We start from the raw sequence: 17,239 nt of genomic DNA on the forward strand, positions 1-17,239 counted from the left end.
GTGGTAGCTCAGAGACAGGTGTGTGTCTGGGGTGCCTGTGTGACTCCAGGAAGCCAGTGTGGCTGGAGCACAGCGAGCAGAGAAAGCTCTGGCCAACCAAGTCAGCTTACTGAGGGACCAGGGCCTGGAGGTTCCTCTTGTGTCTGAGGGGCTCGGAACCACCCTACCTTGGCTACCACTTCTGGGGCAGGCAGCTCAAGAACAGTAGTTTGTCCCCTTTCTTCTCACGACCCCTTGGGAATCAGCTCTTATCTGCCAGGGAGAAGAGACCAGGGGTGAATTCTGAAGAGCCAATCTCCTCACCTGTGCTTTTGCGCGTCTTCTGGGTTGCCTTGAGTCACATCCTCATAGGAGGGTGGGGGTCCCACCAACAGACCATTGAATGCCAGCGGTGGGTCGGGAACCAGGGACAAGTCGTTCATCTCCTGCAAGAGAAGAAAGGTTCGGTCCCCACATTCCACTTGTTCCCCATGGATTTGCGGAAACAGAGGCTCAGAGAGATGAGGTGACTTCCATGATACTCAACTGGTTCCAGCCAAGATTATACGATGCAATTTTGTCCTTGAAAGAAATGAGCCTAGGAAACCACTACAGGCCAGGGTCAGTTGGGTGGGGAGAGGCATGTCTTCTGTTTAAAAGTGTACCCATTGCTGTGGAATCAATCCCAACTCATGGCAACCCATGTGTTGCAGAGCAGAACTGCTCCGCAGGGTTTCCTTGGCTGTAATATTTATGGAAGCGGATTGCCAGGTCTTTCTTCCACAGCACCTCTGGGTGGATTCAAACTGCCAACTTCTAGGTTAGTAGCCAATTGCAAAACATTTTACCACCCAGGGGCTGTCTTTCAAAATATATTTCATTGAAACTTGGTCTCCTTGGCCAGGTAGTCTATATGCTTTTAGATCCCCAGTCGGCCTTTCTCTTCCCCCCAGTGGCAGACAAGAGCTTGGCCTGGGTCAGACACACCTTGTTCCCAGTCCTGGGTTTCCTAACTGCTGGGGTTAGTCCCTACGGCCCTGCCACTCACTTGTTCTCACCACAGCCAGGTGCCACAACATGCTATAGCTTCCCTGTCTTGTCTCTGAGCCACTGTTCATGCTGTTTCCTCTGCCTGGAAGTTCCTTCTCCCATCTGTGCCTGTAGGTCCAAATCCTGTCCAGGCTCCATGGACCTCAATGATGCACTTTCCTGGAGCCCTCATAGCTGGGGGCGCAGTAGTCTGTTGCTCTGAGTGCCTGTGGCTTTTTCTCTTTTGTGATTGTTATGGATTGAATTGTGTCCCCCCAAAATACGTGTTAGTATCCTAACCCCTATACCTGTGAATAAGGAGCCCTGGTGATGCAATGGTTAAGTGCCTGGCTGCTAAATAAAAGGCCGATGGTTTGAACCCATCAGCCCCTCTTTGGCAGCAAAGGCCTGGAGATGTGCTCCCTGGCAATCCGCTCCTGTACAGTTTCGGCCTAGGAGGCCGGCCCTATTGGGCAGCTGTACTCTGTCCTATAGGGTTACTATGAGCTGAATTGAATGGACAACACGGCACACAACAACATACCTGTGAATGTAATCCTATTTGGAAATAGGGTTTTCTTTGTTATGCTAATGAGGCCATATTGGAGTAGAGTGTGTCTTCAAGCTAATCCCTTCTGAGCTATAAGGAGCAGCATAAACTGTGGGGGTGGGGTGAAGATGCCATGTGAAGATCACCAAAGAACCAAGGAACGCCAGGGCTACAGAAGTTGGAAGAGGCAAGGACCTTCCCCTAGAGCTGGTGCCCTGAATTTGGACTTTAAGCCTCCTCACTCTGAGTGAATACATTTCTATTCTTTAAAGCCGCCCTCTTGTGGTATTTCTGTTATGCAGCACTAGGAAACTAAGATGGTGGCTTTGCATTTTCCACCTTGCTCCCATGCCGTCTCCCCGACTGGACTGAGAGTGGCCTCTATTTGTGAGCCCACATGGTCAATGCCCAGCAGACGTGGTCCCTGCCTGCTGCCTCCCCTCTGGGCCCTCTGGCGCCTCATGCCCCCATCTCTCTGGGGCTCGGTGCTACCAGCAGGGCCCTCACCTCTGCAGACAGGCGGTGATTCCTCCAGGCCACCACGGCCGTGGGCCCTGGCAGGAAGAGCTCCAGGTAGGAGAAGCACAGCAGGGCCAGCTCCAGCCTCTGGATGTGGACCTGGTGGGGGCGGGGGAAGGAGAGAGGCTTCACTGTGTGTCTGCAGCTCCCAGGTGGCAGGCGGGATGGGGCTCTGTGGGGCTAGGGTTGGCTCTGTCTCAGTCACTGCTCTATGCCCGGTACATAATGGGTCCTGGATGAATATTTGCCTGTGTTTAAGGCCCAGAGAATTTCATGGGTCCCTGGTAGAGCTGAAGGTGACCTCAAGACTCATCTTATGCAACCGGCCTGACAGATGGGGGTGCTGAAGGCCAGAGAGGAAGAGTGCCTTTTCTAGGTGGTGAGGGGAAGAGCTGGGCTGAGGACAACCATCCAGCTGGGACATCTCACAGGGCCATGAGCATTTTTCAGGGAAGTGCTGTGTGCGTACAGGTATGTGTATGTACGTACGTGTGCATGTGTATGTATGTGTGCATGAATGCACATGCGTGTATGGTGGGGGATGATAAGGAATAGTTAGCCACCATGATTAGAACCCTTGGAACCTTGCCTGGAGGCACCCAGCCACCCTTGGGGGATGGCTGATCCTCTTCTGCTTCTTCTCTGGGGGGAGGCAGCTCTGCTGAGGTGAAGAAGTGTCAGACTTGGAGCCATAGACTTGGCTTTGGGTTCTCACTGCACCCCTCAACTTGCTGTGCACCCTCGGACCACTAACTTAGCCTCTCTGGACCTCAGTGTTTACCCCCAGCTCTGCAAGGATGCTGCAAGGCTCACAGAGGTGTTGGAGGTGGCAGTGGTAGCTGGGCTATGATATTTCAAGAGCCTCAGATCGGAAGTCAGCAGTCCTAGGTCCTGCTGCCGATTCCCTGCTCCACCTCAGGCAGCCCCTTCTCTTCTTTAGGCCTCAGTTTCCTCATCCGTAAAGTTGGACTCAGTCCCTGGTGCTGACCCTGCGAGAAGGCCAGCACCCCCTTCCACTATGCCCGGAGGACAGATCGGGAGCCAGCTGTGCTGAGGGCTCTGTTGCCCGCGCTTGGGCTCCAGAATAGGTTTTCTGAGGGCTGGAACTTCCTCTTGGGCAAGCCTAATGCAGCCCCTCTTCAAAGTCGAGGACCCTCAGGGTCTGGGCACTCACTGTGGAGCTGGGAAAAGCGCTCCAGACTGGGGTCTCAAATGGACTTTCCAGGAAGAGGTCCTTGATGATGACAAAGATGCCGCAAAGCACGCAAAAGAAGCTGATGAGGTTCATTGTCAGGCACAATGTTTTCTACAGGAAGAAAATAAAGGTAACAGCCATTGGCCAAAGGTCAGAGACCTGAATCCAGGTCCACCTCCCAGGGCTGCCTGTGACTCCCTCTATGGCTTCAGGAAAGACTCAGCCTATCTCTGGGCCTGAGGCTCCCACCCAGAACCAAAAGAGCCAAGCTGCTGACCACTGAGGACCCAGCCAAAGTCCCATCTACAGGACAGGACTGGGGGGCCCCAAGGGCTGCCTCCAGATCCACAGAGCTCTGCAACAAAGAAGGGTGCTCCCACCACCCCAATCATCCCAGCATCAGACATGCCAACTAATCAGGGACTTGACATCCAATGGCCCCTCGCCCAGCCCCTTGAACACAGTAGAAGATGGAAGGAGCCCTGGGAAGTGGGTTCCCTATCCCCACACACTCCAGTGTCTGCCCTCCTTCCCAGCCCATCGTGGTGCCTGAAACGCTTCTGTCCACCATCCTCTTGGTTAAGCACAATTCTGAGAGCTTCCTCTGTAATGAGGAAAGAGTGTGAACCTAAATGAATTCCTTTGCAAGAAGAGGGTCCCTATGCTCAAGTATAGGAATGGTGAGGCAGTGGTTCTGAAAGGGGCCCCTCCCAGGAGGGATGTGTGGCGAATGGACATGTCTTTGCCAAGCTTTTTCTGCCTCTGCTGGGTAAATGATACAAATGTCCTCCTCGGCTCCAAGCTAGGCTCCCTGAGAAGGCAGGGAACCAGGCAGCTCAGGCAGGACCAGGCCAGGGCTTCTGGCATAGAGGTGTGTGGAAGGGCAGAGGACCAGACCATGGGTTTAGGCCATAAAATATGATTTGTAGGGATGGTCCCTCCATCACCCTTCCATCATCCATCCAGTTTTGTGTTGGGTGTCTACCGTGTGCCTGCCTGGGCTACCTGGGTTACAAAGATGCTCAGACATCTGCCACCCATGCAGAGTGTACAGGGGAGACAGACAAGGAAGGAGATGAGAAAGTCCTAGAAGCTATGGGGACACAGAATCTATCATGGCGGGTCAAAGGAGACTTCCAGGAGGACAGGACCTGTAAGCTGAGTCTTGAAGAATGATCAGGACTAAGTCAAAGACAGAAGAGACATGAAGAGTGGGGAGGTGACAAGGAGCTTGGGCAGGGGGGGCCACACAGGCAGAAAAGGGAGGGCACCAGTTCTGTCTGGCTGGCACTCAGCGAGCAGAAGTGGATAGAAACCAGCTGCCGGCTGAGCTTGCAGGGCCTGTGGATGTGCAACAATGCTGGAGGCCAGCCCAGGGCCCCAGGGAGCTGGGAGGGCTTGGACACAGTGGAATGATGCAGACAGACCTGCATTTGAGAAAAATCTCTGGAGCTGCTGCGCGGAGGATGGGCTGGGTGACACCTCCTGGCTAGAGATGACGTTGGCCAGAGCTGGGGTGGAGGGAGGGCAGTGGGATGGAGAACAAGGGGTGGAGTCAGGGGTGATAGGTCAAACCCCCAGGACTTGGCGGCGGGGAGAGCCAAGCGTGGTTCTCAGGCTCCTAGTTGGGGGCCTCTGGGCCTCTGGGTGGATGGTCATATAGTGACTGAGACAAAAACTAGGTCGTTTGGGAGGAAGAAAACTTTCGTTCTAGACGTGATGGATTGGAGTACCTGGGAGCCATTTCCTCCACGTCCTACCCCTCCTGCTTACCCATTGCCACCTCCCCACAAGCTGAAGAACTCGCGTCACATGGCACTGGGAAGATAGAAGGTTGATGGGATTCCTTGTCCTTGCCCAGCCAAGTCCACCAGCCTGTCCACATCTGGACCCTTCTGCGCAGTCTCCCTCTGCTGTCCAGAAGACACGAGCCTGTCCTAGCAAACCCTCAGAGCTGCCTCCCCAATCACTACCACACCATTGCCCTCAATGAGTTACCCAGACTTGGGACAGAAGGGGAACCATCTCAGTGTTCCAACTTACCAGGTACGTTTTAGCAAAAGCTGCCACTGCTATCGCCAAGATTCCTGAAATGAGGAACTGCAGGCCAGGTTTGAAACAGTCATAGGAGAGAAGGTGGCATTCCTTAAAACCCACAAATTCCCTTCCCTCCCCCAATTCTGTAAGGAAACCACCCCTCGTGGCTGATGGAGCAGAGAGGTTGGTAGAGGTGGGTCCTCCAGCTGGTGCAGCAGCCCTTACCCACCCCACCCCGCCTCGCCAGCCTCCCTGTGGACCGCATGGAGTCGCTAAGAGTCAGCATTGACTCCATGGCGACTGGTTTATCCATCCCTCTGGGATCAGCTGCCCTATTCCCTGCACCTTAACCTTTTTCCTTTTTCTGAATCCTGCAGTTAGGAGGATACTAACTCTTGGTTCTAAGGCCTCTGGGCTCTTTCTTCAGTCATTCTTTCAAAGTTCACTAAGTGCCTGCTATGTGCCCCAAACCCCAAACCCACCGCTGTCGAGTCGATTATGACTCACAGAGAACTTATAGGACAGAGTGGAACTGCCCCATAGAGTTTCCAAGGAGAGCCTGGTGGATTCAAACTGCCGACCTTTTGATTAGCAGCCGTAGTACTTAACCACTACACCACCAGGGTTTCCTGCTATGCACCAGTCCTGGGAATACAGGGATGAGAAGGCATTGTGGGTGTAGACCTGGCTTCTCACCATGTGGTTCAAGCTTGGTGCTGGGGGCAAGGGGAGCAAGGGAGAGAAATGGCGGTGGGGCACCTTCCCCCGAGGGCACCCTGAAGCTGGGGCTTAGTGATAAGCAAGACTCCCCACAGTGGGCTGGCAGGAGCAGGGGGGTTGGTCCTGGCAATGATGGCGTGTGCAAAAGCATGGAGACCTGGAAGAACAGGCTGCCTGGGGAGATGGCGTGGGGGCCCTGGTCTGGTCTCCCATCTGGCTGTTGACCTTGGGAGGGCAGGAGCTGCGTCTTATACCCCATGTGCTCCTGCAGACTGACCCTGACAGAGACTGCTGGCCCCAGGGACACATTGCTGGACCCAAAGTCAGCCCAGCTGCTCAGAAGCCTGTGGAAGAATACACACTCCTAGGCTTAGGCTCACCCTCCTCCCTGTGGGGTACACATGTTCACTAGGGGAGAGGCTGGAGACTCAGGACTGGTGTTCCCCTCCCCACCCCTCGCCCAGGTAGAGTGCTATGTCCTAGTGCAACCGAGAATAGAAGCAGGCATGGGGAGACCTGGGGAGAGGCTGGCTTATGGTCCCGGTCTAGCTCACTCCTGCCCACCCTGCATCCAGTCCCAAATGCCGTGGTCTCCCAGGGTGGCCCTGCTGGCCCCCACACCCCTGTGTTTTGGCCCCTACTCACAGAGGCAGCCCCCCAGAAGGGGTACCAACACCTCAGTGTCACCAGGTGAAGGGTCTGGACAACTGAGGCCAGATAAGCTCCGATGAGCAGGTGCAGCAGAGCCAGGATGACTTGGGAGGCCTGGGCAGGAGAGGGTGGAAATGGGTGCAATAAGGCGAGGATGCTAATGAATGGGTGCTAAGCCCTAAGCAAGGCCCTTGGTGCCCTGTACCACCTGGCTGTAGTGAGTGCCCATCTGCTATCCTTGGGACCCTGGTGGTCTGCAAAGCAGGACCCCTCCTTGGATTACCTGCAGGAGAGCAGAGGCTGCCAAGGTTCCCACCAGTGGGGGTCCCATCTCTGGTTGTCTGGCTGCTGTCACTCTCCCGACAGGGCCCCGCTCAGGCCTTCCAATGCAGTGGGTGTAGACCCTCCCCATCCCCCAACGACATTTCCTCTTCCAGGATGAATGCTAACCAGGGAAAGTGGAGGCTCCCTCATCTCCCTCTCCCTTCTCCAGCCCCCCCATCAGCATCCCTCCCCACTAGTCCCTCCACTCCCCTCCCTTGCCCAGGGCCCAGGACTTGGGACTCACTCCCAGCTCCTTGAGAAGGCTGCTCCTTTTCTGGGCCTTCTCCTGACGCCAGCTTGGAGGCAGGAACTCAGGTAGGATCACATTCTGGGGTGGGCTTATCTGGTCAGGATGGGGTGGACCGAGGGGCTGCCATGATGGGAGCCACCCAGCTCGGGAACTGGGAATATCTTTGGGTGCTCTGATGGTTTCCACTGTCATTGGCTCTGGCCAAGGAGAAAGACCGGGTCAGAACTCATCGGTTTTTGGACCTTGTGCCTGAGAGACTCTGTGGCTGTAACCTCTGCCCTCTGGACTGGGGCCTTCCAGAACAGTGTTATTTTGACACCTGAACTTAATTTGACCTGGAACAACCTAGCCCCTGCGGTGGGGAGAGGCTGCCACTCACAGCTTCTATGGGGTTACAGGGACACAGCTTCTTCTGAGGTAAAAAATGAACCCCCGAGAAACTTCACAGAGCAAGATTGAACTGACCCAAATGGCTGGACAGCAGTTTGGCAGGAGTCCGGGGGTACAGGATACCTGGGCTGGAATGGGACATTGGTCAATTGTCCTCTGGCCCAGGATGAGTTGGGTTTGGAGGTGGAGGGGATCAAATAATTGTCCTACAACCTGTCTTTAAGGGAACGGGAAAGAGAAAGGAAGGAAACTTTTGCCGCTGGGGACTTACTCTGAGCTAACGCTGCGCCAGGAAGTCAATATTTACCGACGACAATAGTAACAGTCAATGTTCACAAGTACTTTCTGCGTGCCGGGCCCTGTGATAAGTGTTTTACACACTACCAGCACCACCGCCAGTTGCTATTAAGTCATTTCCGACTCATGGTGACCCCACGCGTGTCAGAGCAGAACTATGCTCCATAGGGTTTTCAATGGCTGATTTTTCAAACATAAATCACCAGGCCTTTTTTCCAAAGTGCCTCTGGGTAGACTCGAACCTCCAACCTTTTGGTTAACAGCTGAGCATGTTAACTGTTTGTGTCACCCAGGGACTATTTCACGTGCATTATCTGATTTTGTCCCCATTGCAACCCTAATTAGATAAATACTGTCATGACTACCATTGCAAATGAGGCTCAGAAAGGCTGAGACACTTGCCCAAGGTTGCAGAGAGAGTAAATGACTAAGCTAGGACTGGAAGCCTGGGAGATGAGCTCCAGAGGCTGTGTGCTTAGATCCTTCAGTGTACTGTTTGCTCAACAAATGAAAACGAAAGATCCAGATGTTTAAATGGGCATGAGAGAAGAGGTAGGAGAAGTGTTGGCAGGGGGTTAAGAGTGGTCAGCTCACCGTATGCTTGCAACAATAGTGTGGAGGGGGCATCTGATCTCCTCTAACTTCCCGAGGAGGAGAGAGAATCCCCGTCAGCATCAATAGCCCGAGGCTGATTCCTCTGAGGCGTAGGTCAGATGTACCTCCTTTCTCCACTCTTTTTACCAATTCCGACACCGATGGTCCCTCTACTTCTCTGCTGGGTCGGATAAATCATTGCAAGGGCCACACAGAACTCACAGACCATACTCATAGTTATGGGGTTTTTTAGGGAAGTAACAGGTTACAACTCAGGTCCAGGGATGACTCAGGGTACAGTTCTCCCATCAGGACAACCTCTTCACAGCCCTGATCTAGTAAGTGTTACAAAGCTGTTTAGCTCCACCAGTAAGTGCCTGGGGTAGCTCCACCCTGCCAGCAAGCCTCCTGCCCAGAGGTGCTCAGCTTTCTTACTCCATGGACCGGGAAGCTCACTGCTCCATCTCCTGCCAGTCTCCTGGTTCTGCTGCCTCTGCTACTGCGTTTCTCTGATGCTGTCTTCCCGTCTCCAGTGTTACGGCTCTCTCTCTCTCTCTGTCTCCTGGGTCTAGGAGGGTCTCAGAGCAGGAATCCTGGGTCCAAAGGATGCACTGCACGCCTGTGTCTTCTTCTAGGTGGTAATCAGGGCCCACCCCCCATCCACCTCTGGGATAGCTCATTTTAAGCCTAGTGGGACAGCCCTTGTTAGGGTTCCATACACCTTTTTGCATGATTTCACCCCACAAGAGTGCTATGTACTTTTTTTTTTTTTTTTTTTGCATTATTAGCAAGCTATCCAATTCCCTTGGTGGGCTACAAACAATTTATTTGCATAGGCCCACCCAATCATTTGATGGAAATTACAAGACCATAGCTAGAAAGGCCATATAAAAGCAACCCATCGCACTGCAATGCTGGTGCCATGGAGACACATCTGGGCTTTGGGGAGTGCCTGATGATGTGGTGGTGGTGGGGTCGTTAGGTGCTGTCAAGTCAGTTCCAACTCATAGAGACCCCATGTACAACAGAAAGAAACACTGCCCATTGTTGCAGCCACTCTGTCAATCCATCTCTTTGAGGGTCTTCCTCTTTTTCGATCACCCTCTACCAAGAATGATGTCCTTCTCCAGGGACTGGTCCCTCCAGATAACATGTTCAAAGTATGTGAGACGAAGCCCACCATCCTCACTTCTAAGGAGCATTCTGGCTGAACTTCTCCCAAGACTGTTGTGTTCGTTATCCTGGAAGTCCATGGTACATTCAATATTCTTCCCCAACACCATAATTCAAATGCATCAATTCTTCTTTGGTCTTCCTTATTCGTTGTCCAGCTTTGGCATGCATATGAGGCGATTGAAAACACCATGGCTTGGGTCAGGTACACCTTAGTTCTCAAAGTGACAATTTTGCTTTTTAACACTTTAAAGAGGTCTTTTGCAGCAGATTTGCCTGATGCAATACGCTATTTGGTTTCTTGACTGCTGCTTCCATGGGCACTGATTTTGGATCCAAGTAAAGGGAAATCCTTGACAACGTGAATATTTTCTCTGTTTATCACGATGTTGCTTATTGGTCCAGGCATGAGGGTTTTGGTGATGTGGTGAGAAATGTTGAAATCTTTCTCTGGAGAGCAGAGAGCTGAGTGAGAGCTGAGAGAGGAGAAGGCTCTAGCTTGTGAGATGCGTTGTAGGAAATGGTTTCTCCAGGGCCTGGGGCTAATGAGCAGACCCTGTAAAGGGAGGGGGCTGTTTTCAGGCTCTTTCTCCTGAAAAAAAAAAAAAAAAGGTGGGGGGAGGGGGAAGGCATATTCCCCTGGATTTCAGGAGTCTCTGGGTGGTGCAAGCGGTTAAGAACTTGACTGTTAACCGAAAGGTTGGTAGTTTGAGTCCACCCAGAGGCAAGTCAGAAGAAAGCCCTGGGGTATGCTTTTGGGCAAAGTGGCTTTAAATTTCCAAACTTCTGTATTTTGGGGGTTCTTCTTTGCTCTCCTTTTGGTTTTCTTATGTGCATATGGTGGTGGTGGTGGTTGGTGGGGGCGGGGGGCAGGGATTGGCCTGTGATCTCTAAGGTCACTTTCAACTTCAAGTAATTCTCGCACAGTGCAGACAGCTGCTCCAAGTTTTGAACAACTAGGAGGGGATGGTAGAGAGCAGGACTCAATTAGCCAGAGGGGAAAGTCAGTTTGTTGTGAAGTCCTGTCTTCACTCACCAAGAAATAGGGTGTGAGATCTGACTCCTTAGGAAGCTAATGCTAGTCCCAGCCTTCTGCTCCTGACCCTCCCTTCCTTGGGGACCTGGGTGGGACTACTTGGGGGTGGGTTGACAGAGAGTGGGAAAGCAGGAGATTGGTTGGGGCAGTGGGGGGTACTTTTTACCCTTAACCCCTCCCCAGGTCCTTCCCCCAGTTCAGAACGCAGAGGTTCCCCTGGGAAGCCCACCAGAGCCTCTGTACTCTACAAGGGCCAACAGGTTAAATGGGTGTGGCACATCTTTGTTTCACTCTGGGCCGCAGGGCCTGATAACCCAATAAGCAAGGTACGCAGGGGCCGAGTTGTGCCTTCCTGCAAACCTGCTGTGCACAATTTCACCCATCTCCTGCGATGTCAAAGATGTGGTGAAACCAACATGAAATTTCTCACCACAGGTTAGCAAGTAAATACAATTAAGCCCATGTGTACCTTGCTCAGTGCAAACTGGTGCTACCATACTTGCTGGTTAATTTGTCCCTGCTGGAAGGCAGGGACAGAGACAGAGCTGAGCCAGCTTCTTCAGCTTCATCAGGGCAGTGAGGGCCAGGCCACGAGCCCTGGAAGTAGACAAACGTGGGTCAGAGTCCAGCTCTGCTCTCTGAAGGTTGACCTTGGGCAGGTTGTTTACCTCTCAGTGTCTTAGTCATCCTGTCACATGGAGGGGTGATAGTACCTATCCCCGGAGTTGTGATTAGATGGAATAATGTCTGCAACATGCAAGGCCTGGCACATACCAAATGCTCAATAAACGCTAGCCAGTTTTTTAGTTTTACACTAGCCTGCCATGTGTTATGCTATCCTGCCTCGTGTTACGCCAGGCTCCCACGTGTTATGCCAGCCTGCCGCATGCCTGGATCCTGCCAGCCAGGCCCCGCGTTGTCCTCATCTGGTTTCTTTTAAGGCTCACTTCTCGTGCTCACCATCTGGGGGCGGGGGGCGGGTAAGTTTATTGGCTTCATCTCCTGTCTTAGGCTGGGTTCTCTAGAGAAGTAAAACCAGCAAAATGTATAAATGTATACATATAGAGAGATTTATATCAAGGAAATGGCTTGCACAGTTGTAGAGGCTGGAATATTCCAAGTCCATGGGTCAGGCTGGAGGCTTCTTCTGATTCATGTAGCCACAGGGGCTGGAGAACCCAAGATCAGCAGGTCAGACAGCAGGGCTCTGGTTCACAGGTTGGGAGGATTGATGAATCCCAAAATAGGCAGGCAAGATGGCAGGTAAGCTGCTAGCTGAAGTCCCAAGAACCAGAGCCAGCTGGAGGATCCGGTGTGAGCAAAAGCCTCCAAGACTTACCAGAAAGTCCACCTGTATTGGATGCAGGCCACTCCCCCCAAGAAAAATCCCTTTCGACTGATTGGCTATTCACAGCAGATCCCACCATGGAGGTGATCACATTATAACACATCTCATCATGGAATTGATCACGTCATCGCATGACTGCCAAACTACATCATAACTGCCAAAAAACTGAGAATCATGGCCCAGCCAAGCTAATACACAACTTAATGATCATACCTCCTCTGCTCACAGGAGGGAGGAAGGGTCAGGGACTGAGAGCTCTGGGCTCCTGGGGAGGACGGGGTGGGAGGGGGGAAGGGTGGAGAAAGAAGGAAAGCACCGAGGGCATTGAATGGGTTCACTGATGTCATGGTAAAATTATCTATGGAGCTCTGAGCTGGACACCACAGGGACTCACACAGGAATGAGTAAGGTCTGTCCTCGGACGCCCAAGGCCCAGCAGGCCGATAACCTGGGCACAAATAATGTGACCCAAATCAGTCTATCCACTACTCATCTTCTGTCAGCTTGTCACATTGTGGTGGCTTGTGTGTTGCTAGAATGCTGGAAGCTTTGCCACTGGTATTCCAAATACCAGCAGGGCCACCCATGGTGGACAGGTTTCAGCAGTTTCCGGACTAAGACCGACTAGGAAGAAAGGCCTGGAGATCTGCTTCCAAAAATCACCAGTGAAAACCCTATGGATCACAACAGAATATTGCCCAATATAGTGATAGAAGATGAGTTTCCTAGGTTGGAAGGCACTCAAAATACACAGTTGTCGCAACAATAGACTCAAGCACACCAAACACCATGAGGATGGTGCAGGACTGGGCGACGTTTCATTCCGTTGTATGTGGGATTGCTGTGAGTCGGCACTGACTCGACAGCAACTAAAAACAAGTGGTCTGTACCATGGAAGCTAGAGGGCAGGGAGAGCTTCTGAAGGTATGCATGGTGGGTACACGCATGTGTGTCTGTGTGCGTGTGTGAGTGCCTGTGCGTGTGCATGTGTGTGCGCACACACGTGTGAGCACATGAATGCATATGTGTTCATGTGCATGTGCGCATGAGGCAGAGAAGGGCAGGAATTGAGAGGTCCTGAGTCACATCATGTGACAGAGGCTGGTGAGGTAGACCACCAGGTGGGGGTGCCCAGACAGGAGCAGAGTTTCAGTGTCTACTAATTACAAAACAGACCGTGCGTGCACCGAAGCCAGCCTGCTCCCACTGCTCCAGGATGATTGCCTGGTTTGAAGAGAGGGTCACCTGCAAGGAGCCAGGGGGCCTGCGGAAGCCTGGAGTCCAGTCCCTTCCCGCTCTGGGCCTCTGTTTCCTCAAAATTGTCTCTCTGTGTATGAGTCTGGGCAACTGGGATGGAAGTGGCTGAGGCCCCTCCCAGCTGAATGGCCAGTGACCTGGCAGGCAGGACAGAACCCGAGGCGAATTCCTTTCTGGAGCAGATGACTTTGGAGACCCTCCCTGTACCTTTCCCAACCCTCTTTACTGAATGACATACCCACTCACCAGCTGCTGCAATTGCTGGCTGCCTGGGTTAAAATGCGTGGCTGCTAACTGAAATGTTGGAGGTTTGAGTCCACCCAGAGGCACCTCGGAAGAAAGGCTTAGCAATCTACTGAAAAACCGGCTACTGAAAAGCCTATGGAGCACAATTGTACTCTGACACGCATGAGGTCACTGTGAGTTGAACTTGAGACCACTCTGGTGGTGATGGTGGAAGGACTCACAGCTGCTTCCTTCTGGGAGGTTAAGATACTCACCCATCACTGTTGAGTTGATTCTAACTCATAGGGACCCTATAGGACAGAGCAGAACTGCCCCAGAGGGCTTCCAAGGCTGCAATCTTTACAGAAGCAGGCTGCCACATCTTTCTCCCACAGAGCAGCTGGTGGATTTGAACTGCCAACCTTTTGGTTAGGAGCCAAGCACTTAACCTGGCTCCTAAACAGGGTTCCTTTGGAGATTAAATTACCACCCCCTACGGTCTGTAGCCAATGACTAACTGGCATGGAGGTGGGACTGGTAATAAAAGGCCACCCCCTTGCCTCAAGGTGGGACAAGTCTGTGGTGCAGTGTGGGCTCTGACCCTGGTGGCATCAGACTGAGCCAGTTGGCAGCTGAGACCACATCTTTCCTCGGCTTGTTTCCCCTCATTCTTATTTTCTGAGAGCCCTCCCTCATGGGTCAGTTGCAACAAATCCTTGTCTCGGGCTCTGCTTCTCAGGAGCCTGACCTAAGATGCCCCCTCCTGGTCTCTGCCATGGGGACCACTCACCAGGCTCCTGGGACGTCCACTCAGAGCTCCCAGCCTTCCTCTGCCCTCTACAGAGACTGGCCGGGGCAGCCTGGCAGTATCAGGACATCTTTACAGCATGAGACTTTGGATCTTCTTCCCACCCCCTGCTTCACGCCCCAGTTCATGTGAGCTGTCAGAAACTCCCTCTACCCCGAAACCAGGCACGTGAAAATCTTATCTTTCTGTAGCTTGCCATCTCTTTATAGCCATACATTTCCTTTGTAAGGGAAATATACCACGGACTGCTGGAAGAAGGAACAAACCTGTCTTGGAGGAAGGACAGCCAGAATGCTCCCTAAAAGTGAGGACAGCAAGACTTCATCTCAATTACTTTGGACATGTTATCAGGAGGGACCAGTCCTTGGAGAAGGACATTGTGCTTGGTAAAGTAGAGGGTCAGCGAAAAAGACGAAGACCCTCTGTGAGATGGATTGACACAGTGGCTGCAACAACGGGCTCAAGCATAGCAATGATTGTGAGGATGGTGCAGGACTGGGTATGTTTTCGTTCTGTTGTATATAGGGTCGCTGTGAGTCGGAACTGAATGGACAGCACCTAATGACAACATGGTGACCCCATGTGTGCAGAGTGGAACTGCTCTGTGGGGTTTTCAAGGCTGTGACCTTTTCAGAAGCAGATTGCCAGGCCTGTCTTCTGAGGCACCTCTGGGTGGGTTTGAACTGCCATCCTTTCAGCTGGTAGTTGAATGCTTAACTGTTTGTGCCACCCAGGAACTCCACCCATTGAGTAGTAGAAAAGTTAATCTTGCCAATTCATGATAACTCATTCAGTGAACCCATTGCTGTCAAGTTCAGTCAACTCCGACTCATAGTTAGAGCCTATAGGACAGAGCAGAACTGCCCTATTGGATTTCCAAGGCTGTAAATCTTTACTCCTGAGGAGTGGGTGGTGGGTTTGAACTGCTTACCTTTCAGTTAGCAGCTGAGGGCTTTAACCACTGTGCCACCAGGGCTTCTTAGTCATTCCCAGTACTGACTTCCAATCCACAAGCCATTAGCTGTCCTTCTGGCCTCTGCTGAGGTGTAGTTTGTCCTTCCTGGTCTCAAAGAGACAGCCACTGTTCCAGCTCTGATTTGGTGCTTTTATTTGCTATAAAGCTATGGTCTCATACAATCTGCATTGTACCCATCTGGCCACAGACCCTTTCTGCCACCCTTGCTTCCCTCGTGGGGGCATAGGAAGCTTTCAGATGCTTTTACTTACACACCGCCTGGACAGCGGGACTCGGTGTCACCAGGCACAGCCCTTAGCCTTCCGTACAGCCTGGCTCCTTGCTGTCTGGACATGCAGAACCATCAGGGGGTACAGTGCCCTTAGGTTACATCCTGGGATGTGAGAAAGTGTTCCAGCTCTCTAATTCCTTCTCACTGACATGTGGCTTTTGGGTCCCACGGCCTCCTAAGGGACTTAGTTAATGGGGGACAAAGGGCAGAAATCCCAGCTGAGGTTAAGCTCTCTCTTCCTTTGTCTCCCTCCCTCACTCCCTCCTAACACCCTCCTCAGTTCAGATATGTCTGTAATCTCCTGTCTGTGGTGGGAAAACTGGTCTTAAATCCTTGTCTTAGTTATCCAGTGCTGCTGTAACAGAAATACCACAAGTCGGTGGCTTTAACAAACAGAAATTTATTTTCTCACAGTTTAGGAGGCTGGAGGCCCGAATTCAGGGGACAGCTCTAGGGGAAGCCTTTCTCTCTTGGCTCTGGGGAGAGGTCTTTGTCTTTCAGCTTCAGTCCTCAGTTCCTTGGTGATCTTCATGTGGCGTGGCATGTGTCTTGCCCATCTGTGGTTGCTGGCTTCTGCACCTCATCTGCTCCTGTTATATCTCAAAAGTGATTGGCATGGAACACACCCTACACTGATACAGCCTAATTAGCATGACAAAGAAAATCCGTTCCCAGATGGGATTACATCCACACTGTAGGGATTAGGATCTGTAACATGTGTTTTTGTGGGACACAATTCAATCCACAACAATCCTGAAACATATTTTCCCTCACTCTATGCTTCATGGTCCTTTACACTAAACTCTAAATCCTCAAGGCGTCTCTCTTAATTTTCAAAGCTGAAGAACCTCATAACCCCTACCCAACCTTATACTTACGTGAATCTGAGAGTGAGCATCTCCTTACATTTTGGGGAATGGGTGCCTCGTTTGCCACTTAGTCAATTACTTCTCTTTTCCTTTCACCCTCTCTATATGTGTGCGTTTGTGTGCGCACTCAATATAGCCTCCAAGCCAAATGAAACAAGACAAAACAAAAACAAACCCATTGCCACTGAGTTGATTCTGACTCACAGCGACCCTACAGGACAAGGTAGAACCACTCACAGGGTTCCCAAGGAGCAGCTGGTGGATTCCAACTGCTGACTTTTTTGGTTAGCAGCTGTAGCTCTTAGCCACTGTGCCACTAGGGCTCCAATATAGCCTTCACACAACGTAAAAGCGATTCCAAGTGCTTTGAGAACCCAGAGGAGCAAGGGTCCAATTCTGCAGAGGTTAACAGGGGAGATGTCACAGAGGGGACAGATTTGAAGTGGGTGCTGAGGAGGAGCAGGAGTTTGTTAAGTGAAGATGTGAGGGTGCTGAGGAAGCAGTCCTGCCTCAGTCTTTGGGATGAAGAGGCAGAAGGGAGGGGAAGTGGTGGTGGAAGGCGCTTTGGTTTAGACTATGGGGAACCCAGGTGGTAAGACCACAGACTGTGATTTCAGGTGGAGCTGGGTTCAAATCCCAGCATTGCCTCTTACTAGCTTGGTGGCCTTGGGTATGTGTTTCAACCTTTTTCAACTTCAGTGTCCTTAGCTATGAAGTGGGGATACTAATTGTTATGGCCTG

The 17,239-nt window shown here is 52.0% G+C and overlaps 1 protein-coding gene across 1 annotated transcript; it reads right to left on the reverse strand.

Moving 5' to 3' along the window:
* Positions 1-248: 248 nt before the first annotated feature.
* Positions 249-7,446, reverse strand: MS4A10 (membrane spanning 4-domains A10). Its single transcript, XM_064289286.1, has 7 exons — positions 7,249-7,446; positions 6,675-6,794; positions 5,316-5,372; positions 3,252-3,383; positions 2,066-2,176; positions 304-422; positions 249-252 (listed from the first exon to the last, which is right to left on the reverse strand). Exons 1-7 carry the CDS (start codon positions 7,444-7,446, stop codon positions 249-251), a joined length of 741 nt encoding a protein of 246 aa, XP_064145356.1.
* Between the last annotated feature and the right edge of the window lie 9,793 nt (positions 7,447-17,239).

The sequence above is a fragment of the Loxodonta africana genome, chromosome 7, assembly GCF_030014295.1.
Source record: "Loxodonta africana isolate mLoxAfr1 chromosome 7, mLoxAfr1.hap2, whole genome shotgun sequence".
NCBI lineage: Eukaryota > Metazoa > Chordata > Mammalia > Proboscidea > Elephantidae > Loxodonta > Loxodonta africana.